Source organism: Oryzias latipes, chromosome 17, assembly GCF_053564925.1.
Source record: "Oryzias latipes strain Hd-rR chromosome 17, Olatipes_Hd-rR_3.1".
Classification (NCBI taxonomy): domain Eukaryota; kingdom Metazoa; phylum Chordata; class Actinopteri; order Beloniformes; family Adrianichthyidae; genus Oryzias; species Oryzias latipes.
The window spans coordinates 11,641,522-11,666,046 of NC_136253.1; the positions used below are offsets into that span (position 1 = coordinate 11,641,522).

General features: G+C 46.0%; 2 protein-coding genes and 2 long non-coding RNA genes across 4 annotated transcripts in view; 2 read left to right on the plus strand and 2 right to left on the minus strand.

Moving 5' to 3' along the window:
• LOC144986681 (uncharacterized) overlaps window positions 1–4,812 on the plus strand; it is a 51,410-nt gene extending 46,598 nt beyond the window's left edge. The window contains exon 8 of the long non-coding RNA XR_013650528.1: window positions 289–4,812. This is a non-coding gene — a long non-coding RNA (uncharacterized LOC144986681). The remainder of the gene's footprint in view (window positions 1–288) is intronic.
• A 5,430-nt stretch (window positions 4,813–10,242) lies between these two features.
• On the minus strand, window positions 10,243–11,586 carry LOC144986680 (uncharacterized). Its single transcript, XM_078934415.1, has 2 exons — window positions 10,504–11,586; window positions 10,243–10,430 (listed from the first exon to the last, which is right to left on the minus strand). Exon 1 carries the CDS (start codon window positions 11,584–11,586, stop codon window positions 10,663–10,665), a length of 924 nt encoding a protein of 307 aa, XP_078790541.1. The 3' UTR covers window positions 10,243–10,430; window positions 10,504–10,662.
• A 3,469-nt stretch (window positions 11,587–15,055) lies between these two features.
• Window positions 15,056–15,439, minus strand: LOC144986682 (uncharacterized). Its single transcript, XR_013650530.1, has 2 exons — window positions 15,323–15,439; window positions 15,056–15,243 (listed from the first exon to the last, which is right to left on the minus strand). It is a non-coding gene; the product is annotated as an uncharacterized LOC144986682 (long non-coding RNA).
• On the plus strand, window positions 15,118–18,757 carry LOC101164866 (tripartite motif-containing protein 16-like). Its single transcript, XM_078934414.1, has 2 exons — window positions 15,118–15,475; window positions 16,395–18,757. Exon 2 carries the CDS (start codon window positions 16,547–16,549, stop codon window positions 18,209–18,211), a length of 1,665 nt encoding a protein of 554 aa, XP_078790540.1. The 5' UTR covers window positions 15,118–15,475; window positions 16,395–16,546; the 3' UTR covers window positions 18,212–18,757.
• Window positions 18,758–24,525: the final 5,768 nt, after the last annotated feature.

The window sequence follows — 24,525 nt, forward strand, 5'->3', positions numbered from 1 at the left end:
TGCAAACTATTTCCCTAAATTGTTTGGTTTTTTAAATCAAGTAGGAAGAATAGCACATCTGCAAGTTCAAAATGCATCACAATGCATGGCATTATGAGCTATCAGATGAACTAATCTCACTACTTTGTTAAGGATCACTTATTTGCAAATTATAAACAGTTATGGAGATATGAGGTCTGCCTGCTAGAAACAATATAAGTCATTATTAGTGGGTCTCTGTTCCTACATAATCTAAAACATTAAAAAAAACAGTGCTGTTCATAAACAGTATCTTTTTTTTTTTGTCAGGGTATGCTGGTTCCAGAGATTGAATGGGAGGAGAGTGGATCCATGACTGAACCTCATCCTGGGATCAATGTCCCGGTATGGGACAGTCCCCTTTTGGGTCCACAAATGTTGGAACTGCAAGACGACATCAATCCATTGTGGAATTCAGACCGTTTGGGAGTGGACCTATATATTTACTGTCCCGTTTGTTTAGAACTTAATTTAGGTGACATAATTACATACAGAAGAAGAGAGACTGAGGGGAGCAAGACAAAGTTCAAATCAATACTGCTGTATTGTTCAAGGGACTTCATTGTATGTAAGGATGTTATGAAAATTAGTTCCAGTTTAAATAAAATTCATATCAGTAGAGATCCCACATTTGCTTAAATTTTGATGTTTTAATCTGTCCATGTTTTCACTGAATTTTACTCTGCAATAAAGGGTGAATGTTTGCACTTTGTTGTTCTATGACCATCTTTTGTTGTGTAGTATTTAACCAGCTATAAAACCCAGAGAGATGAGGATCTTCTTTGCAAGGGTGACCTGGCCAAGAGGTGTATATGTATATGGTTACAATATAAAATCAATGACATTTGAGTTATTAAAAAAATAACATTAAGGTCCAGCAAAGTGACTTCGGGCTGAGCAGCGGAGGTGTATTGGGTATCTGTGATTGACAGTGAGATGAACTTGAGGTAATGTAGTCCCACTGCGTGGTACGGAGCAAAGTGATGCCAGTTTCTCCACAGAACCTACTGTGGAAGTTAAAGATTTTTATCCTCCACCTTCAGATGATCAAGACCGAAGGGAACCGTGTCTGAGTGTTGAAATGACGCTAGCATGAAAGCTAAGAGAATAACGTACAAACGATCCCGAGTGAAACGTTCATTGTAAATCTCATGACCAGTACAGAGTTCGATGGATTCTGTCAACTGCATTGAAACCACTGTTGCCTTGCTCCCAGGTCCACTGAAAAGTTGCACAAGCCAGTCATTTTTGACAACCGAAGGCAATAAACCGACAAGCCATGCTAGGGCTAACACGCTAACGACCGACTGGTACAGAATCAAATATGGGCGGGGCTTTTGACACCTGCAGAAAGCGTAAAGAAAGTGTAAGGGGCCATTCGATTGGCTAAAAGCGAACCCGCCTGCTTTGCCGATGAGTTTGATTGACAGATTCACTAGCCAATGGTGACATTAGTTGACCTGCTCCGTCAGATGAGTCTCAATATTCACCGTAGAAAAATCTCTCACACACACGGGGAGATTCACAAACGAGAACGGGATTTTGAATGCACAGTCTGCAGTTCGAATGATCTGTGAGTTCACATCACATGTGTACCTAAAAATCATGTTTGTGAAGCACCTACTGTGTATTTCTGATACATTTATTGTGAATTTCTAAAATGTTTTTGTGAAAAACAGTGTGCACATTTGTGAGAAACACTTATTGTGCATTTGTAAAACATTTAGTGTGCATTTGTGAAACACAATATGTGTGTTTGTGAAACACAGGGTGTGTATTTCCAAATTTATTTTTCACGTTTGCATAAAATGACATTTGTGAATCGGAGCGTGTGTATTTGTGAAACCGGTTGTGTGCATTTCTGATTATTGAGACTGAAATAACTCCATAGTTGGAAAACTTGGACCGGATCCCCTCCACAAAGGACTGGATACAGGAAGCAACTTCCCAGGAACCCGGAACGGATTTCTAAGGAGTACTGGACTGAACAGGAAAACAATAGGTACTCTGAAGAACTAGGCCGTGACGCCTTGTTTTCTAACTGCATTTCAGCAATAACCTCCTACAGTAACAGAGATAATAAAAGACTTTAAACGAACTTTGGACTTTTGTGTGTGTAAAGAGCAGAGGGGGTGGATAACATCCTTTGTGACAGTGGATTTTTTTTGTATCTTATGTCAGGAGAGCGACCTGACTGGCACCTCAGAGAAAAGTCATCCACAAACTGTCACAGTATGATCAATGAGTTATTTTGCTAGAGAGGCTACGCTAGCCTGTTACCGTTGTCCAAGATACATAAAGGGCGACGCTGTATTGGAAAGGTATCTAAGCAATGACACATGACTCATCAGATGCAGTAAAATGACAATAAAATGCTTAATTTTGGTCCGATTTTAAAAGGAAGAAAAACCCGACTCATCACAAAAATAAGACCCAGGCGGCTGTGTTAATGTCTTTTTACAAAGTACAACAGATAAGCATGTTACAAATATGTCATTATATAGGAAAGGCAATGCATACCTGATGCATGGGTGTAGTTTTATTCACACATACTAATATTTACACTGTGAGACTCCTCGATCCGTGTTTAGAAACAGGTCGGGGGCAGATTTGACTTTGCCGTAGACGGCTTGCGCCTGTTCTATGTGTGCCGGTCCCTGCTCGGGGCGACACGGTCAGAGCGGACTGGGAACGATTCGGGCTGGTTGTGCTGGGGGGCCCACGGACGGGAGAGAGGGTACAGTGAGCACTTCAGTCATCGGCTCCAGTGCAGCGAGGTCCGGGGGGGCGTTCCCCTTAAACCACAATGCACCAAATGCACAAGTGAAACCAAGAGGTGGCTCCCACAAGTAGATCCCACCTAGTCTTTATCAGAAGGACTAAGGGATCCGCCCCACAGCGGTCAAGTGGTTTTCCGTTTGCCACATGTCCCTGTCCTCCGGTGGCCTCTTCCCTCTTCGTTCGCCTCTACTGAGGAAATCCTCCTTAGTTTCTTTTCCCCCACCAAGTAATCTGCTTACCAGCGGGTCATCTGGTCTTATCTGAGATCCCACACATACAAACACTTAGAGTTATTCTCCGTAAAACAAAAAAAGTCAGGTGTTCTGGCAGAAAACGTGGAAATAGTATAAAATCTTAAGCCACCATTAACTTTAAATAGGCTACAAGGTCAGCCTAAACATTTACTATTGAGAGTAAACTCACTCAGATCTTAATCCAATAAAGTTCATGGTGTGTGTAGTTACTGACTTCTTGACTCTTTTGTAATCAGACACTGGTTATGTTTAAACATACCTGACGTGTTTCGACAGAATGCGTCCGTTGCTACATGTCAGGTATGTTTAAACATAACCCGTGTCTGATTACAATAGAATGAAGAAGTCAGTCACTTAAAATGTATTCTAGGAGTTCTCCTTTATTAGCTGACAATAATAGTTCACTTGTGAAAAGTCATATTCTTGTTTTTCCAGTTCTGTTTGTGCTGTTGTAGCACAGCAGTAAACAGGCATTTTGAACAATGTGGTGTCCAACTTTGCATATGCAACAAGCTAGTGTAGCAACTCTAGCCTATTAAATTATCTTTGAGTGTGATGGTGTGTGCAATGCTCTGGTTGGAATGTTTGTAATGAAAAGCGTAGACAATAAATAAAATTATTTTAGTGTGAAACTTTAGAATTAAACAAAATGTGGTCATTATGTTGTGGTAAAATGTGAGTGATTTGTGTACCTGTGTGTCTGCATGTGAAAGGTGGGCGTATCCGGTCCAGACATATATATTACATAATGGACTGGGAGATGACACCTGCAGGACGCTGCTTTGTCACAAACTCAAACTGGAGTCTAAGGGTTGTTTGTTTTTTTCACTCTACCTTGAAAATGGACCAAGAAATTGTTCCCATGCATGATCATGGAGATTTGACTTTTTGCTCCTATGGAAGATTTTGTCCAAAGTTCCTCTGTCAGGACAGAAACGTGTTTCCTGCTTCCAACACCTATTTCTGAGTTTAGACAGTTTAAATACATGATAGCAGAGACATCAGAGGAGGTTTGCAGCTTTTTCATGCACAGCCCGGTCAACTTGGTGCAAACGGAGCAAAAATGGTAACAACTTTCAAAACTTTTATTTTTTATTTTTCACAAATGGCACATTTCTGACCAAGATTGGTGGGGGAAAGCAAAAAATGAAATAATAACAATATTTAGTTTTACTGAACATAGTGAAAAATGCCTAAACATTCTTACAACATGACATTATCCTTTTAGCCATTTTCCAGCATTTTAACATTTTGTTATGTCCTGCTTTCTCCGTCCAATCCTGCATTTATGTCATTATGTCGTTTTTTGAGTCTGAATTATGTCATTATGTCGTTTTTTGAATCTGATAGATCTTTGAGATCTATCAGATCAGAATTAACTGGTTTAGTCTGAACCAGAGTTCAAGTGAGCTTTCAGACTTGCTGAAGGGTACAGACTATCTTAGGAAAGATGCAGGGCCATAATTGTTATTCTGACAAATAGAATGACTGCATAAAAGCTTTTTATTTCTCAATAGAAGTCTATGGGTACTTTCTATTTGGAATGCGAGGGAGGAAGGGTCACTCAGTCCAGTTCTCTTATCCACTCAATGGGATGCAACAACAGATTACCTTGATGAACTGTTGATTAAATCTGTGCCATAGATAAAATCAATATAATAATATTAGTTCAGTTTGTAATTAAAGCATCTCTTATTCACACTTTTTTTGATGGATCTGTTCTCACCAAGCAGTTTTATTTAATAAAACAGAAAGCAGGTGTTGTTTTGTTTCTACTTGTTGATTTTCCAGGCTTAGCTTGTGGTTGAGGTGGTCTGCTCTCATGTTCTCTGCAGAACCTGTTTGTGTGCAGCATCCAAAAACTCGCATCTGATGGGCTAAAAACATTTACTCTGATTGATGCATTAGCACAAGTGATCCTTTAATTCTGTTTCACGCCCCAGTTACCTTAAAGGGCCTGCTGGGAGCAGGACTCCCACCCCCGACCATTAACTGATCACCCGGAATAATCTCCCATCTTCATCAGCGTCTCCATTATCTGATCTGTGTGTTCTTCAGTTCATGCCATGAGACCTGCTCACAATTTCTACTGTTATGTACAGAACTTCTCCTTTCAGAAGGAGGCATTGTGGGTATTTTGGGGGTGAGGAGCTCAGAGAGAATTCCAGAGTCAATCCCACCCTTAAGAACTGGATTTTGAGAACCTGAGGAACCAAGACAGAGCCTGACACTTTCTATAAAAACCTGCAGAGCCATCACAGATGGGCCTCATTATTTGAAGTTTTTCTTGAGAAAAAAGTTTAGGTGTAATGTTTTAACACTGAGGTTTTTGTCATGGTACCCCTGAGAGGCCCTCCTTTCTCTGCTTTCTCCTAGATTTGACCCAGCTGTTGGCATTCATCTCATCACCTGCACCTGTATTTAAGACGGCTCCAGACCAGTATTCTACGCCAGTTTGTTTCGTATGGTGCTTACTTGGTCTTCCCTAAGCTCTCGGTTTGATTGTTCATGCTCTTGTTAATTCCCTGCTCTTGCCTGATCCAAGTTCTCGATCTGCCTACAGAATTCTCGAATCCATCCACGCCGACCTGGGTCCAGCCACAAGTTCATCAACCTCAAGTCCGTATTCCAGCTCCTCGGTACTCCAGCGCCCTAACTCCATTCTGCTATCAAGCCCGTTTCTCGCAAAGAAAGCTCCACTTACCTCCTAGACCCCGCTCCAGCTCGGCTCAGAAAATCCTCCTCTGCATCTGTCCTCTCCTGCTCCGGTGACTTCTTCGCCACTAGGCTCCAAGCTATCAAAGTCTTGTCAAAAATTAAATCCATTCTCGCCGCTTCCAGTGTCTGTCGTTTTGGGTTTTAGCGTTTGGGTCTGCTCACGCTACCACCGACCATGACAGTTTTCACCCAAAAAAAGAAAAGAAAAACCCTAAAAAGTGTCCACACATCTCTTAAATTCTTCAAAGTTCTGCTGGAGACCTGAAAAAATGCAGGTGGAATCAAAACACCCATCCATCTTTGGAACCTGCTGGGTTGCTGGAGCCTATCCCAGCTACTGTTGGACAAAGGCGGGGTGCACTCTGAACAGTTAGCCAGCCTATTGCAACCCACACTCACATGCACACCTGAGGACAGTGTAGTCACCAATTAACCTATGAAGCATGTTTTGGACCATTGAAGGAAGCCGGAGTTCCACAGAGAAAACCCACTCATGCACGGAAGGGAACATGCAAACTCCACACAGGTGCCAGCCGGGATTTGAACCAGAACCTTCTTACTGTGAGGCAAGATCAATAAACAGTTTTATTGTTTATTAAAATGAAACAAAACCATATTTTGAAACTTTCATGTTTATGTGCTTGAATACAGTGACCTATTTTGAAAAGCAGATTTCAAAGTAAATCAGACAATTATTTTGAAAATGAAAAGATAAATTTTAGATGAATATTTGAGATAATGACATAATAGAAAGTTACTTTCATTTTGGTTACTGTTGTGTTTGTAGTAGTCGTGTTACCGGCGCTGCACCGTTCCCTGTCCGTTCTGTCCCGCGACCCACCTTCAGCGTCTGGACGCGCAGGGTGGTGTCCAGGCGCCTGTTGAACCCAAATTGATGCATTACTGCAATGCTTCCGAGAAATTTGAACAGCTAAAAACTGAATTCAAGGAAAGACCCGTCAACCGAAACCCTCAATGAGCATATACGCACATCGGTGAATGACAAGAGCAAGAAACAATTGAGTACATCACGCATGTAACACGAAAGGCCGAAATTTCATCCCTGGACAATGTTATGATTGTACACAGTGTCTGTGTGACATGGCCTTAACATTAGCAGTGCAACAAAAACAGCAAGCAATACTGGAGCAATCCAGATGTTGGGACCACTGTAGCTGCTGCATCACAACTGCATGCTTTTTCAAACTGCATTTTTTCTTCTGCTCCTGATTCACAACAACTTGAGTAGAGAAATTCTTAGAAATGCAATTTTAATCTTCTTTTACTTTACATATGTCCACCAAAAACAGAAAAAATGCCACAAGTTCATGTTAAAAACACAAAAAGATCCATTATTTTGATGTGACAACATGACACACAACCAGAGCAGAAATTTTGGTTCATTCGAGTCTCATGGAGTTGTGGGGTGAATGTCTCCATGAGCAGCACTGACCTCTTGGAGGATCTGGTTTGCAATCTTCTCCTTTAGGACGTTTAAATGTTTTTGACTCTGTGTTTTTGTAGAAACTTGAATTCCAGGTTGTGGTTGGCCTCCAGAGCAGCACGCTGATGGTTTTTAATTATGTTTGATTTGCAGCACACTGTGGGCTCCTCCCCCATCGTCCCACTGCCTCGCTGAGCGACGCTGACCGTGCGGCGGTTCACAACCCTGAAGGCCGTCTCCCAAAACAATGCCTGATGTTGGCTGAGAAACCCAAACGCAGCTGTTTAAATGCAACCTAATGCAGAAATCACAGCGCGGGCAGACATGAGTCAGCGTGTCGCTGCTGCCGTGGCTCATCCTCCAACAGGAGCGTCTGGATGAGGAGCAGACATACAAGAGGAGTCTGGATGGACTCATAAATGATGGAGCAAAGTCCACAAGTGAAACAGCTTAACATGCTTCCTCCTTCTGTAAGGAGACACACTTATTCGGTCTACACTACAAACGCACTGATATAAAGTTTTTGGTTCTCTGCCGATACAGAGTCTTGATCCGATACTTTTGTAACACATTTTACAAAATCAACAGGTTTAAGAAACTAATCCAGATTGTTTCCCATTTTTCTTTTATTAATCCCCTTTTATCATTTAACACTTAACAGCATTTCTGTGAAGTAGCTTCAACAATCAAGTAAAAATAATGCAACTATTAAAAAGAAAAACTAGTTTAACTATCTACTATTAAGAATGGGTGACAATTAGACGTGTGAGGATAGTAGATAGTAGATTTCTTTGAGCTAAATTCCACGTTATGGAAACCAAATCTAAAGGAAAAATGTGAGAAGCTAGTATCACTAATATTGTTATTATTTAGCTTTTCCATATAGTTCACTGCGACAGACTGATGACCTGTCCAGGATGTCCACTGCCTTCACCCACGAGTGGCCGGGATAGGCTCCATCAGCCCCATGACCCCAAAAGGGACAAAAGAGGTTTAGAAGATTAATGAATGACTGCATACCGTTCCACTTATGAGCTAGGTTAACGGACGGCATTATTTGATCAGCTCTACCACACACAGCGCACTTCTGTGTCACAGTCGGATGTCAATCATCCTTTGTGCCGAATCTCCTGCCCAAAATGCGTTTGGTTTGACAAGTTTACATAAATCTTCCATTTCAAGCAGAGCTTTGTTTTCATTCTATAATGCTGAACTTTATTTGTAAGGAGATTTTAGTTTGAGAGTTCAAGTTAACTCCTCCTCCATTTCTCTTCCCACCTTCACCATGATAGAACAACTTAAACTCTGCTCCTGATCTTCTAGCCTTGCTACCTTTTCACCTTGTTTCCTGGACACACAGCATACCTTCCTCCTTTGCATCATTTAAACTAACTCTCTACCTTTTCCTGTCAGAGTTCCAACATTCAAAGTCTCTCTCAGTCACCACTCACGACTTTCCTATTCTCTTTCTTAAACAGGCCTTCCTCCTCTCATTCTTCAACCAGCAGTACCGGTAGTCTAATATTCAATGGCACCCTGTCAGTGAACAGCACAGATGGCATGGTTAACCTGGGTCTCAACCGATCCGGTAAGGATATCAAAGGTCTGATTTGCATATTTTGTTTGGCAAAGATTTTTACGTTGAATACCCTTCCTGACACAACCCCCCTGTATTTACCGGCACAAAGAGACCCTGGCTTCAGCCCCCTTGTGGCTGCATTGGTCATATTTTGTACCTATAAATTTTTATTTAAAATATTTTCTGTAGTGTGAATACCATGCAGCACTCCAGGAAGCAATCGATGACACCACGTCGGGATTTTTCCTCAAAATAAAGGGCAGCAGTGGTGAGGAAGAGAACATTCTCATGGTCCACAGTTCCCAGACTGTGGTGGTCGACCTACCAAGTGTTTGAGCGGCAGTTGCTGTGCTGTTTGCCCTTATTTCCAACCTAAATCTGGAATCCCCTTCTCATCTCAGATACTTTTAAGGTAATCCAGAAAATTGTAATGGAGTTGGAGGGCAAAGTTCTGTCTAAAAGGGTTCAGGCCTTTAAGATCCGACCCTTTAGCGGCGGTGGCTGTGTCCCCGGGGTGCCGGCTTCCTGGGCCCGGCGGTGCTCTCTCCGCGCGGTGGGGGGGTTCACATTACATCTGAGCCGGGGGTGTCTGGCCCCTGGGGGGTGGGTTCTGGTCCTTGCTCCTGAGTGCTGGGCCCCGCCAAATTTCCAACTGTGGCCGAGCCTGGTCGGGCCATATTTACAACACCCCTTGTGGGCCCTCTTTTTTCCCCGGGGTTCCCCCCTCCTGGGCGGGGGCGGCGGGCCCCTGCCTCGCTCTTCCCTGGACCAACCGTGGGCCGGGCGGATGGCTGCCTGGAGTGCGGAGCGGGTCTCCCTTGGGGGGTCCTGGCTCGTACCTGGGGTTGGGGCGGGGGGATGCCCGGAACTCCTGGGTGGTGGTGGGGTGCTCGTTTGGGGCTGTGGGCGTCCTTTTTCCGGTGGGGCCCTGCGTTGGGTTCTCCCGGCGCGGCGGGGGGGCTGCTCTCCTGGTTGGGCTGGGGCGGCGCTCTCTTTCCCTCCGTGCGTCCCTGGCCTCTGGCTCTGGGGCCCTTGCGGCGGCCCTGCTGGCCCTGGCCTGGGTGGCGGGCTTGGTCGCCCGGGCGGCGGTTGTTCCCTGCCGGTTCCCGTCCGGCGTTGGGGGGATTCCGGCTGCCGCTGCTGCTGCGGTGGGGGTCTTGGGGTGGGGGTGGCTGGGCGCTCCTCCTCCTTTTCACGTTCCACCATCCATTTTAGAAGAACATAAACACTCACCTGAGCACTGGTGTTAGCTCACCTTTGCACTAACAGTTTGCATGACTGAATGACTGAAATATTTCACACTAGTTGGTTTTAAGCCATAAGTATGCGTGTGAACACTATCTGTTTTGTGTACATGTCGACAGGTGGACATTTTTGCAGCTAGCAGTGTCATGATTTCACAAGGATGAGGAACCCAGATGCTGCAACCCAGAAGGAAGACAGGTAAGTGGATGATGAGAATGGATTTATTGTTTTCTCCAGATGTGAAGATGGCTGGTTTGAGGAGTGTCCAGATTAGACGTGGCTGTGGCGTGGCTGGAGGGTCTTGAAGCGGTTAGCGGTTGCCGAGGGTTTCCGTTCTCCTGAGGCGTAGAATGGAAGGTCCGTGCTGCCGTCACTCGTGAGCGGTAGGATCCTGAGACAGGGAACAAAGAATTAGTCAGAGACTTGGAACAAAGCTGTAACGAGGCTAGAACCAGAGCAGTCACCATAAGGGGTAACAAACTGGCATCGAGTAGTGGCGTTGATCTCCTTTTGAATCCACAGAAGATGATGAGGAGAGTGATGGCAGCTGGTGGCAATCAGGAACATCAGGGCAGAGCTGGAGGGGGGAGGAGACCGCCAGGCACCGTGACAGTACCCCCCCCTCAACGACCGCCTCCAGGCGGTCCGGGACGCCGATCCGGGTGGGCACGGAAAAAGTCAGCAAGGAGGGCACGGTCCAGGATCAGGGAACGGGAGACCCAAGAGCGTTCCTCCGGACCGTAACCCTCCCAATCCACGAGGAACTGGTGGCCGCGACCCCGGCGGCGAACATCCAAAACCCGACTGACCGTATAAGCCGGGGCGCCATCGATGAGCCGGGCGGGTGGAGGGGAAGCGGACGGCGGGCAAAGCGCGCTGTCAACGACAGGCTTGACCTGAGAGACATGAAAGGTGGGATGGACTTTGAGAGTCGCTGGGAGGCGGAGGCGGACACAGGTGGGATTGATGACCTTTTCCACAGTATAGGGACCGATGAAGCGGGGGGCGAGCTTGCGGGAGGTAGCCTGAAGAGGAATATTACGGGATGACAACCAGACTTTCTGACCAGGGTGATATGTAGGACCCACCACACGATGACGGTTGGCCGTACGGCGATTGGTCTCCCTAGTCTGGAGCAGAGCAGCCTTGGTCTGATGCCAGATGCTCTGGCATCGGCGGAGATGGTCCTGAACAGAGGGGACAGCGAGGTCTAACTCGTGGGAAGGAAACAGCGGAGGCGGGAACCCCAGAGCAGCCTCGAACGGGGACAGGCCTGTGGCAGAAGAGGGGTGAGTGTTGTGCGCATATTCGGCCCAAACCATATACCTGGACCAGTCAGAGGAGTTCCGGGTCGGCGAGACAACGCAGTGATGTTTCGAGCTCCTGGTTAGCTCTTTCAGCTTGGCCGTTAGATTGGGGATGATAGCCTGAGGACAGGCTGACTGTGGCCCCCAAGGCTCCACAGAAAGCCTTCCAAACCTGGGAGACAAACTGGGGGCCCCGATCTGAGACAATGTCCACAGGAATACCATGGTGACGGAATACATGCTGGACCAGGATCTCCGTGGTTTCGGTGGCCGTGGGCAACTGTGGGAGCGGGATGAAAAGGACAAATTTAGAGAAGCGGTCTATGACCGTGAGGACGACCGTGTTTCCCTGAGAAGGAGGGAGACCGGTTACAAAGTCCAGGGCAATGTGGGACCAAGGACGCCCGGGAGTGGACAGCGGATGGAGGAGACCAGACGGTGGTGAGTTGGAGGTCTTGGAGCGGGCGCAGGTGGTACAGGCAGCCACATACTCCTTAACGTCCTTAGTCATGGAGGGCCAGAAAAAACGCCGACGGAGGAGGCAGAGAGTCCTGGTGACCCCGCCGTGACAGGCAATACGTGAGGCGTGGGCCCACGTGATGACGTCGGACCTGAGAGATCGGGGTACATAAAGTGTTCCGTCAGGAGGTTCTGGGTGATCGGGTTCCTCACCTTGAGCTTGCATCACTTTATTCTCAATGTCCCAGGTAACGTTTCCAACGATGCAGGTGGAGGGAATGATGAGGTTCGTGGTGCCGTCCTGGTCATCAGAGGAGCAGTACTTCCGTGAGAGGGCGTCGTGCTTAATATTGCGGCTTCCTGGTTGGTAGGTTATGGTGAAATTGAAACGGTCAAAGAACAGGCACCAGCGGGCTTGACGGGAATTCAGTCTCTTGGCGGAGCGAAGGTATGAAAGGTTCCTGTGATCAGTCCAAACAATAAATGGATGAACCCCACCCTCCAGCCAGTGTCGCCATTCTTCCAATGCTAATTTAATAGCGAGAAGTTCACGGTTGCCCATATCATAGTTGCGCTCAGCAGGGGTCAGTTTCTTAGAAAAGAAAGCGCAGGGCTTCAATTTGCTGGAGGACTCTTCCCGCTGAGATAATACAGCCCCGACGCCTGAGTCGGAGGCGTCAACCTCGACCACGAATTGTCTAGCTGGGTCGGGTTGTATTAGTATGGGGGCGGTAACGAAGAGGTTCTTGAGAGTGTCAAAAGCTTCTTGGGCATCCGAGTTCCATTGGTAGGCCCGAACGGTGGAAGTGAGTCGCGTAAGGGGAGCCGCGATGGAGCTGTAATTTCTAATAAACCGCCTATAGAAATTAGCGAACCCTAAAAATTGCTGAAGTTTCTTACGCGTGGTAGGGGGTTCCCACTTGGAGACAGCCTCAATTTTAGCGGGGTCGGGTCGAATGCTACCTGCCTCGAAGATGTACCCTAAGAAGGGGACGACGGTGGAATGAAACAGACATTTTTCGGCTTTGACAAAAAGCTGATTTTCAGACAATCGTTGGAGTACCTGACGAACGTGGTTTCTGTGCTGATCAGGATGTTTAGAGTAGATCAGTATGTCGTCAAGGTAGACAAAAACAAAGCGGTTGATAAAGTCCCGTAGGACGTCGTTTATGAGGCGCTGGAACACGGCAGGAGCGTTTGTTAACCCGAATGGCATGACGAGATACTCATAATGACCGAGAGGAGTTTTGAAAGCGGTTTTCCATTCATCACCCTCCTTGACCCGTACGAAATGATAAGCATTTCGTAGGTCAAGCTTGGAAAAGATACGGGCCTCTTGAATCGAATCAAAGACAGAGCTGATGAGCGGAAGGGAATACTTGTCTTTAACCGTGATCTGATTTAGTTCTCGATAATCTATGCACGGTCGGAGGGTTTTGTCCTTCTTCTCGACAAAAAAAAACCCTGCACCGACAGGGGAGGAAGAAGGACGAATGTGCCCCGAGGAAAGTGCCTCTTGAATGTAAACCTCCATAGCGGCTTTCTCGGGGCCAGAGAGATTGAACAGCCTACTCTAAGGCAGAGGAGCGCCGTCCAATAAAGTGATTGAACAGTCGTAAGGCCGGTGGGGAGGTAAGGCACCAGCCTTAACTTTGCTGAAAACGGTGTGAAGATCGTGGTAGCAACTAGGCACGTTAGACAGATCGATCTCCTCAGGAGATTTAACGGAGGCAGAATTAGCGGGTGGAACAGCGGATTGCAAACAGTTAGCGAGGCAGAACTCGCTCCAACCAATAATACGACGATGGACCCAATCAAATTGCGGGTTGTGGTGACGAAGCCAAGAGTACCCCAGAATAATGGGGTTCTGGGGGGTTTGAGTTACGAAGAACCGGGCGAGTTCTCTATGATTACCAGAAGTAATTAATAACACCGGTTCCGTACGGTGAGTAATCACCGAAAGGTGTTGACCCCCCAACCCAGCGGCTCTAATAGGGGAAGGAAGGGACTCTGTAGGCAGGGACAGGCGAGTAACCAGGCTGTGATCTATAAGATTCTGTTCAGCGCCGGAGTCAATCAAAGCGTGGAGATCCAGAGTTTCAGAAACATGACTTAACTTGACAGGAATGCCGAGAAAATCTTTAGAGGATGACAAGACTTGACCCGCCCGCGGCCTGTCCTCTAGTGGGGGGTTTTGGAGTTTAAACGCAGGCTACATTGGTGTACCTGGTGTCCTGGTTTTCCGCAGTAAAAGCATGCCCCTTAGATCCGGCGTCACTGCCTCTCCTCTGCGGAAAGCTTGGAGTGTCCAATCTGCATGGGCTCGTCGGTCTGACTGCGAGAGGTTTCAGACTGGGTTATAGGAAAAATGTGTGCCGCCGTACCTTGTGGTGGATTAGCAGGACTTCTGCGTGGAGCCTGAGGTCTTTCATGCTGTCGTTCACATAAGCGGGTGTCCGAACGGAGAGCCGCCGTGACGAGCTCCTCAAAAGAGTGGGTTTCTGGTTGCGAACACAGGTGGTCCTTAATGACTTCATTTAAAGACTGATAGAAGACCCCTCTCAATGCTGGATCCGTCCAGCCGGCTTCCACCGCCAGGATTCTGAAGTCTATGACGTGGTCGCTCACTGAGCGACTTCGCTGCTTAAGAGCGAGAAGCTTTCGTGAGGCTTCCTCCCGCTTACGGGGTTGGTCAAAAACCAGCCTGAATTCATTAATGAAGTGTTCGTACGATAGGTGGGTGACAGGATTGGCGGCCAGGAAAGCCTGAGCCCACTGCAGCGCTTTATTGCGGAGTGAGTTTATGATTAGGGTAATCTTGCTGAGGTCGGAGTCATAATACCTCGGGGCTTGCTGGAACAGGAGACTACATTGCAGCAGGAACCCTCCACAAGCTTCGACGTCGCCGAAGAATGGTTCCGGCTGCAGTCGGTAGTTTTCAGGTGACGGACCGGAAGCGGAAACTGCGGCGATGCTGGAAGCGGGAGGTGATGGTGCGGGGGTAGCCCCCTGGGCAGTTAAATTCATCAAAGTTTGCGTTAGACCATCCAGGCGCCGAAAAAGTTCCTGTTGGGCAGAGGATACTTGCGACAGAGCGTCGGCTTGGCGGCCCAGGGCGATGCCTTGCTGGCTGACGGCAAAACGAAGTCCCTCTGGATCAGCTGGGTCCGGAAGTTGGCCAGTTTGTTCTGTCATGATTTCACAAGGATGAGGAACCCAGATGCTGCAACCCAGAAGGAAGACAGGTAAGTGGATGATGAGAATGGATTTATTGTTTTCTCCAGATGTGAAGATGGCTGGTTTGAGGAGTGTCCAGATTAGACGTGGCTGTGGCGTGGCTGGAGGGTCTTGAAGCGGTTAGCGGTTGCCGAGGGTTTCCGTTCTCCTGAGGCGTAGAATGGAAGGTCCGTGCTGCCGTCACTCGTGAGCGGTAGGATCCTGAGACAGGGAACAAAGAATTAGTCAGAGTCAGAGACTTGGAACGAAGCTGTAACGAGGCTAGAACCAGAGCAGTCACCATAAGGGGTAACAAACTGGCGTCGAGTAGTGGCGTTGATCTCCTTTTGAATCCACAGAAGATGATGAGGAGAGTGATGGCAGCTGGTGGCAATCAGGAACATCAGGGCAGAGCTGGATGGGGGAGGAGACCGCCAGGGACCGTTACAAGCAGGTGTGTTTATAACATTTGAGTGTGTGTGTGGACAGGCTCCGCCCCTTCCTTTTTTTTTCTTTTTTTTTTTCTACATTTGAACCTTACCATAATGATTAACAACCAGTAAACCTGTCTGCTCTATGCTGCTTCATGGTCTTATCCCCCTTCCCCTCCTATTATCACCCTCCTACCCCCCCTCTCTCTAACGTCCCTCTCTCTTCTTCCCTTCTTTCCTTTTCCGTCCGGTCCAACACCAAAGATTTTCAGACATGATTGAAATTAATAAAGTTTGGCCTCAATTACAAAAGGGGTTTATTCAGACATACCTTTGGTTTGTCTGAAGATTAATAACCCCTCTTGTTAAAGTAAAATATGTCCAACACAAGAGGCCCTCAGCTCTCATCTGTCTGCCCAGCTGTTGGACAGGACAAGTTAAAAAAAAAAAAAAAAAAAAAAGATCCGACCCTTTGATTAAAATTCATACCTTAAAATATTTGAAGGTTTTCCTAAAAGTGGAATCAAGCAGCTTGCTTTGGCTCTTTCTGTAATATTCTGTTTAGTGAAAAATAATAAGCCCCTTTTAATTTGATTTGTACTTTTTATTTTGCTGTAAACATATTTTTTAAAGTTTTAATAATAAAAAAGTCAAACCTTAATTTTGTGTTTAGTGTCATATCCTTATTGGATTGTCCTAATGCATGAGGTTCTACAAGAAAATGTTGACTATTTTGCAATCTTATTATTCAATTTAAATTAGATTAAAATCTTCTTCAACTGGAACTCTGAAGCAAAATGACCACGAAAGACCTTGATCAAGAAACCTTCTGCTGTTCCATCTGTCTTGATCTGCTGAAGTAGACATTTGATGTTTCCTTTTTCTCATTCTGAAAAGTTTAACAGCCACCTTCTCTAAAGTTCACCTCTTCCTGATCTGCAGCTCCTCCTCTGTCATGATGGGCGTAACCAACAGTAAGAGAAGATAGAAGCTGATTGGCTGAACTCAAAGTGAAAACACCTGATGGGAGGATCAGAGTAAAACAGGTTTCTGAGGAAGTGAAACGCAAACAGTCTTTGTGTCTGAGAGGAGAAATGGCGCAGAAAGGAGTTGATCTGGATCAAGAAACCTTCAGTTGTTCCATCTGTCTGGATCTGCTGAAGGATCCGGTGACTATTCCCTGTGGACACAGCTACTGCATGAAGTGTATTCAAGGATTCTGGGATGAAGAGGAGAAAATCCCCAGCTGTCCTCAGTGCAGGAAGACCTTCATACCGAGGCCTGTTCTGGAGAAAAACACCATGTTAGCAGATTTAGTGGATCAGCTGAAGAAGACTGAACTCCAAGCTGCTCCTGCTGATCTCTGCTATGCTGGACCTGAAGATGTGGTCTGTGATGTCTGCACTGGAAGAAAACTGAAAGCCATCAAGTCCTGTTTGATCTGTCTGGCCTCTTACTGTGAGAAACACCTTCAGCCTCATTTGGATGCAGCTCCATTCAAGAAACACAAGCTGGTGGAACCCTCCAAGAACCTGCAGGAGAACATCTGCTCCCGTCATGATGAGGTGATGAAGATGTTCTGTCGCACTGATAAGAAGTGTATCTGTTATCTCTGCTCTGTGGAAGAACATAAAGGTCACGACACAGTCTCAGCTGCAGCAGAAAGGACTGAGAGGCAGAGAGAGCTGGAGGAGAGTCAGCAACAAATCCAGCAGAGAATCCAGGACAGAGAGAAGGAGGTGAAGCTGCTTCAACAGGAGGTGGAGGCCATCAATCACTCTGCCGATCAAACAGTGAAAGACAGTGAGAAGATCTTCACTGAGATGATCCGTCTCATCCAGAAAAGAAGCTGTGATGTGAAGAAACAGATCAGATCCCAGCAGCAAACTGAAGTGAGTCGAGTCAAAGATCTTCAGGAGGAGCTGGAGCAGGAGATCACTGAGCTGAAGAGGAGAGACGCTGAGCTGAAGCAGCTCTCACTCACAGAGGATCACAGCCAGTTTCTGCTCAACTACCCCTCACTGCCACCACTCAGTGAGTCCACACACTCATCCAGCATCAATGTCCGTCCTCTGAGATACTTTGAGGATGTGACAGCAGCTGTGTCAGAGCTCAGAGACAAACTGCAGGACATTCTGAGAGAGAAACGCAGAAATATCTCACTGACAGTCACTCATGTGGATGTTTTACTGCCAGAACCAGAACCAAAGAGCAGAGCTGACTTTTTACAATATTCCTGTCAAATCACAGTGGATCCAAACACAGCACACAGACATCTGTTACTTTCAAAGGAGAACAGAAAGGTGACATTGATGAAAAAACATCAGCCTTTTTTTAGAAATCCAGACAGATTTACCAAAAGGTTTCAGGTTCTGAGTAGAGAGAGTCTGAGTGGACGTTGTTACTGGGAGGTGGAGTGGATAGACTTTGTTTGTGTAGCTGTCACATACAAGAACATCAGCAGATCTATAAATGAAAGTGGATTTGGTTTAAATGACAAATCTTGGTCATTAGATTGTTCTCCAAACAGATTCTCATTTTACCACAACAACATAAAAACCTCCATCTTGACTCCTGTTTCCTCCAGAGTAGGAGTGTACCTGGATCACAGAGCAGGTGTTCTGTCCTTCTACAGCGTCTCTGAAAGCATGACTCTCCTCCACAGAGTCCAGACCACATTCACTCAGACGCTCCATGCTGGACTGGAGTTTGGCTTTGTTGGAGATACGGCAGAGTGTGTAAACTCAAATAGTTCCTGAAAGTAATGAAATGTTTGTTTTTAGTGATTTCTCTGCTTTGGATCATTTTGAACTAAACATTTTAACTGTTAATATTCTGTGGAGTAATGTTTGTAGTCAGAAATAAAGAGAGAAATGAAAAATCTCTAGAATGTGGATTTCAGACATTTTTGAACATGAATCTCAATCTTTTTGGAGTAAAATCTGTTTTCTTGTTGTTTCTTTGAACTGTGAGATTTGACTGTTTGAATTCAAATTTCACACAAACGTTTTGTTCATGTTTTTGTGTTGTTGTCATGTGACCTGAAGGAAGCTGCAACACAAATGGAATCAGTGACGTCACAATCAAAGACTTTCTCTGTTTGTTCTACACAGAAACGACAAGAGAAGAAACTGAAGGACAAGATTGTGTTTGTAGAAAGAAGAACATTTACAACGTAGTTTTCTTTCTTTTTGCTTCATTTGACAACTTTGGATTGAAGACTTGTGTTTTCATTTCTTTGTTCTTCAGAGAAAAGTTGTTTCAGATCATTTGACAATAAAAACATCCTGATTCCTTTGTCTTCATTCCAGAGTTTGAATGAAATCTGATGAAGAAAAATGGGAATAATATGAGGGAAGAACTGAGGCAGTTTTCCTGGAACTCCAGAAATGACAGAGTCCATGTTTACAGTAAGATAAGATAAGATAAGATAGGACTTTATTGATCCCCGGGGGGAAAACATCTCTGTCAGTCAGTCTGTGTCCTTTGGACTTTCTGCAGTAAAACAGCTTCATTCCAGTCAAATGAGAAGTTTTCCTCCAGATTTGATCCAAAAGTTTTTCTACTTCAATGATTCAAAAGCTGAAAACACCAAAGGTCTGGTTTTCAGGGGAATCAGCTGCTCAGACAGAACACTGACCTGGACTGAAGCTGAAAGACAATCTTTACATTCTGATCATTTTGATAAATATTCATTTCTGTCCCTTAACTTTTTACAAATGACAAATCTCGCAGTCCATCCAGATTCTAAAGGATGATGAAGGTCACATGTCAGGACCAGAGTAGGGTTGGGTACCGAACATTCTTCAAGACCGCAGTATTGTTAAGATCTGACCTCAACATTTCTCCTATCAGTACTGGAGAAGTCGCATTTTATTTGTGTCCCACGAGATATAAACGTTATTTGCCATATTTAACTCACCAAATCAGTAAATTTTCCGTTAATTAATGATGATATTAATTTCGCTATTCTCGCTGAAGAGGAGACGTCTGCCTGGTTATTTGTGTTCACGGGGCTGTTGTTCAGACAGCACATGCCGCGCGCACACAAGACAAGGCAGCGCACACACGAACGCTGCTAAAGATATACGATGGTGTAAAGAGCTAAACGGTCCACAATGCTGTGTTTTTGTAAAATAACTATCATGTTCTCAGATTGTTGTGGTGCCTTTAACACCGTCAGGCGGAGGTAATCAGGCAGGAGGAAGAGAGCAACATGAGGAGGGGGCATGTCTGCAGATGTCAACGCCGACCAGTCTGTCATGGGATGGAAAATTTTTCTGGAAAGACAGTCAGTGAAGATCTATAGGGGACACATGAGCGCCCCAAAAAAGAATCTAAAAAATCTTTCAGCTGCTTCCTAATTAAAAATAGTTGTCATCCAAAAAATTAATATCATTGATTGGGGTTTACTGGATTTAACTAAAATAAATAAAATAGAAAGGAGTCTGAATCAAAGTAAATTTGTTTCCATCATGTCGCTCATCTTAACTCTGGGTGTTTGACAGACAGAAAAGTCTATTCAAGGTTGTGGAAAATGGACAAAAGATCAAAGGAAACATCAAAAAGAATAAAAATCATTAAATTAAATAATTAAATAAATATCATGACAGTATTTTGACTCAATACAAGTACTAAATGAACTATCGAGATATATCGGCAAAACCATTATTTCTAACACACCTAGTGTTGCGGCTCCCTGTGCTTTCATCTCAGTGGGAAACTGATCCAAATGGCTCTTTGAGTGGTACAGGTTGCCGACCCCTGGTCTAGCACATCCATGTCCATTCCAGTTTTGAATTGGAACATTATCATGTATAAAGAAAAATGTATTTGTTAAAAAAACAATGTTGTTCCATAATGAGGAAATAAAACACTTTATGTTCTTAATTTGTTATTTATTTATTTCATTCTTTATTTATGTAATTATTTATTTTTCATCCTCAAAGTATCGATAAGGGTATTGTTAAAATACCAGATCGTGTCATGATATCACTAGACTTGGCAGACCCAGATACTGGAACCTGGAAGAAATCCCAGAGGAGCGTAAGGTAAGTAAGATGGTTTCATTTACAGTCAGAGATTTTGATGGTAAACTTGAAGGGTGAATTCTAATGGCAACAGGAATGATGAGGATCAGGAATCTTGGCTTGGAGGCGAGGCGTGGCTGGAGGGTACGGAAGTAGTGGATCAGGAGAGCTTTGCTTGAACTGGATTCGTGGTGTGGACGTGTAGCATGGATGGACAACTGTGACCAAATGAACACTCGTGGAAATCTTTTCCTGTAAGTGAGGCGTAGGAGAAGATTAGCGAGAGGAAAGCAGGCATGAACAAGATACATGAGGTGACCAGACTATGCACCGTAGAAGAACAACGAACTGGCAATGAACACTGGCTGTCATGGTGGCCTGTCAGACTCCTCCCCCTCCACCAGCTGCTGCTCATCTCCCTCAGCTGTGACTACTCACCTCATCAAGCCTCTGCTCTTCTTAAGGAGACCCAGCTCCAGCAATCATCGCCAGTCCGTTAACCCTGATGGTGCCTAGTCTCCTGAAGCTCTACGTCTGGCCCCCTTGCCTCTGTACTAAGTTAACCTTGTCTTGTCTTCTGCACTCAGGTTACATTCTCACGCCACGAGAGTCACCTGAGTTCACCATCTCGAGCAGCAGCAGCCTCAGCCTTCCACCGCTGACGTTTCCTGCCACTGTGAGCCACAGCCTCTGTTTCTCACCTAGACCACAGCCACGCCACGTGTCCACTGAGCGTCCACGTTCTTCAAGATCACCACGCCACGCCCGGGTTCAAGAATCCTGCCCACAGACTTTGTCTCGCTCCCGCTCTGGAAGTTCTGGATCTACAATCGAGAGCCACAGCCAGGATTACCCACTACACCATCAACAACTGCAAGAAACATTAAGAAAATTAAACCTCATACTTACCTCTTCACTTACCTGCCCCTGCCTTTCTGGGTTTTCAGCATCTGGGTCCTTCCTCCGCGTTCTAGTCATGACACTGGCACTGGATCTCCCTAAGAGGCTGCAGGCTGATGAGCTGAGTCCTGTTCTGAGGAGACAGCTGGTCATGTCAGGAACAGAGCAGAGAGGGGAGCTGACAGAGGCACCATGACAGTACCCCCGCCTCAACAACCGCCACCTGGCATTCCAGGACGCCGGTCCGGCACGGTAGAAGTCGTCTATGAGGGTATTGTGTAGGATGAGGGAACGGGAGATCCAGGAGCTTTCCTCTAGACCATAACCCTCCCAGTCCACTAGGAACAGGAGGCCTCGATCAAGGCGCCCGACGTCCATCACCCGGCTAACAGTGAAGGCCGGGGCACAGTCGCTCATACGGGCGGGTGGAGAAGAAGTGGACGGTGGGCACAAGGGGCCTTCATTAACAGGCTTAATTTTAGAAACATTAAAGGAGGGATGAACCTTGAGGGCTGCTGGTAGCCGGAGGCAGACACATGAAGAATTGATGATGCGGTCTATGACATAAGGACCGATGTAGTGAGGTGCCAACTTACGGAAGGTAGCCTGGATGGGGATGTTCCATGACAAAAGCCATACTTTCTGTCCAGGTTGGTAATTGGGTCCTACCACCCTGTGGTGATTAGCTATCTGGCAGTTGCTCTCCTTGGTGCAGAGGAGAGCGGCCCTGGCCTGGAAGTGGTGTTGGACCGAGGGCACTGCCAGATCGAGTTCCTGTGATGGAAACAGAGGTGGTGAGTACGCTAAGGAGGCTTTGATGGGAGACATCCCCATTGCGGTAGAGGGGTGAGTATTATGGGCATACTCTACCCACACCAGGTACTTGGACCAGTCAGCACTATTTTGGGCAACCAGACACCTGAGTGCCGCTTCCAACTCCTGGTTGGCCCTCTCCGCCTGGCCGTTGGACTGTGGGGTGGTATCCTGACGAGAGACTGACTGTGGCTCCGAGGGCACAGCAGAATGCCTTTCACACCTGGGAAATGAATTGAGGACCGCGGTCCGAAACAATGTCATCATCGAGGTCTCGACCTCACTCCAGTTCGTCATTGTAACCAACTTGAGTGGGAAAATGCTCACATGCGATGGCGTCTGGCACGTTGGAGAGGTGTTCTCTTCACGGATGAATCCCGGTTGACACTGTTCAGGGCAGATGGCAGACAGCGTGTGTGGCGTCGTGTGGGTGAGCGGTTTTCTGATGTCAATGTTGTGGATCGAGTAGCCCATGGTGGTGGTGGGGTTATGGTATGGGCAGGCATCTGTTATGGGCGAAGAACACAGGTGTATTTCATTGATGGCATTTTGAATGCACAGAGATACCATTACGAGATCCTGGGGCCCATTGTTGTGCCGTACATCCAACAACATCACCTCATGTTGCAGCATGATAATGCATGGCCCCATGTTGCAAGGATCTGTAAACAATTCTTGGAAGCTGAAAACATCCCAGTTCTTGCATGGCCAGCATAGTCACCGGACATGTTACCCATTGAGCATGTTTGGGATGCTCTGGATCGGCGTATACGACAGCGTGTTCCAGTTCCTGCCAATATCCAGCAACTTCGCACAGCCATTGAAGAAGAGTGGACCAACATTCCACAGGCCACAATAGACAACCTGATCAACTCTATGTGAAGGAGATGTGTCGCATTTCATGAGGCACATGGTGGTCACCCCAGATACTGACTGGTTGTCTGAGTCCCCTGACCCCTCAATAAAACAAAACTGAAGATTTCAGAATGGCCTTTTCTTGTGGCCAGTCTAAGGCACACCTGTGCAATAATCATGTTGTCTATTCAGCATCTTGATATAGCACACCTGTGAAGTGGGATGGATTGTCTTGGCAAAGGAGAAGTGCTCACTATCACAGATTTAGACAGATTTCTGAACAATATTTCAGAGAACTGGTTATTTTGTGTATGTGGAAAATGTTTCACTTCTTTGAGTTCATACCATAAAAAATGGGAGCAGTAACAAAAGTGTTGCGTTTATATTTTTGGTCAGTGTACGAAGAGTGGACCAGTCAATGTGGGGTTGTGGATTTGAAGCCAGGAGAATACCAGAATTATAGGAGTCTGATGGGATTGTGTGACAAAAAACCTGAGATATTCTCTGTGGTTACCGGAGGTGAGAACGAGAATGGGTTTAGTACGGTGCGTGATTCTGGAGAGTTGTTGGCCACCTAATCCAGCCGCATTGATAGGAGAACTAAGTGGTTTGGTAGGTAATGAAAGTTGCTTTACGAAATGCTGATCTATGAGGCTGTGTTCAGCGCCAGAGTTGATAAGCGCCCTGAGTTCATGGATAAAATTTTTATGCAAGATCTTGACAGGTACAAAAAGGACATTCTTTTCTTTAGAGTTTTCCTAATTGTTCCCCCATGGCCTGTCATCTACCGGGGGGTTCTGGAGTACAAATGGAGTGAGCATTTTGAGACTAAGTGACCAAAGTTACAATAAAAACATAACCCCTCTTTCTAGCGTTTCTGTCTTTCTGTCATGGTTTGGATTTCTTTGTATTGGTTTTTGCTTTCCATCTTGTTTCTGTCATGTTTGAGTTCTGTTTCCCGTTTTATTTTGAGAGGTTTCCAGTTTTGTCATGCTTTTGAGTTTTACTTCCTTGGTCACAATCTCTCCTGAGCATGTTCACTTGTGTCTTTTCTGTCCTGTCTGTATTTAAGTCTTGTCTCTGCCTTCCTCTTGTGCTGGTTCATTTTCATCTCTTCCTTTGCATGCCATGGCGTGCTGCCATGTGCTGCCATGTTCATCTTTTGCCCACAGTGAGTTTAGTTTTGTTTTCCTGCTCTGCAGCGCTTTTTGTTAGGTTAACAAACCCCTTGCTTTGGAACCGTGTGCCTCCCTTGTCTACATTTTGGGTCCTTCATGTTCATGAGGCCTCCTCAACCCGACAGAATGGACCAGCCATACTTTTTCCTGGACCCACTAAAGCGGGACATGCGGTTAATGGTGGCCAACTGCCTGGAGGCAAAGAGGACAAGGTCTTGTTGGGATTTTGCCATGCTCCAGTTCTGCACTCCTGCTATGGAGGGGAGCCATCTTACCATGAGGGGGGGTTCTTTGTCG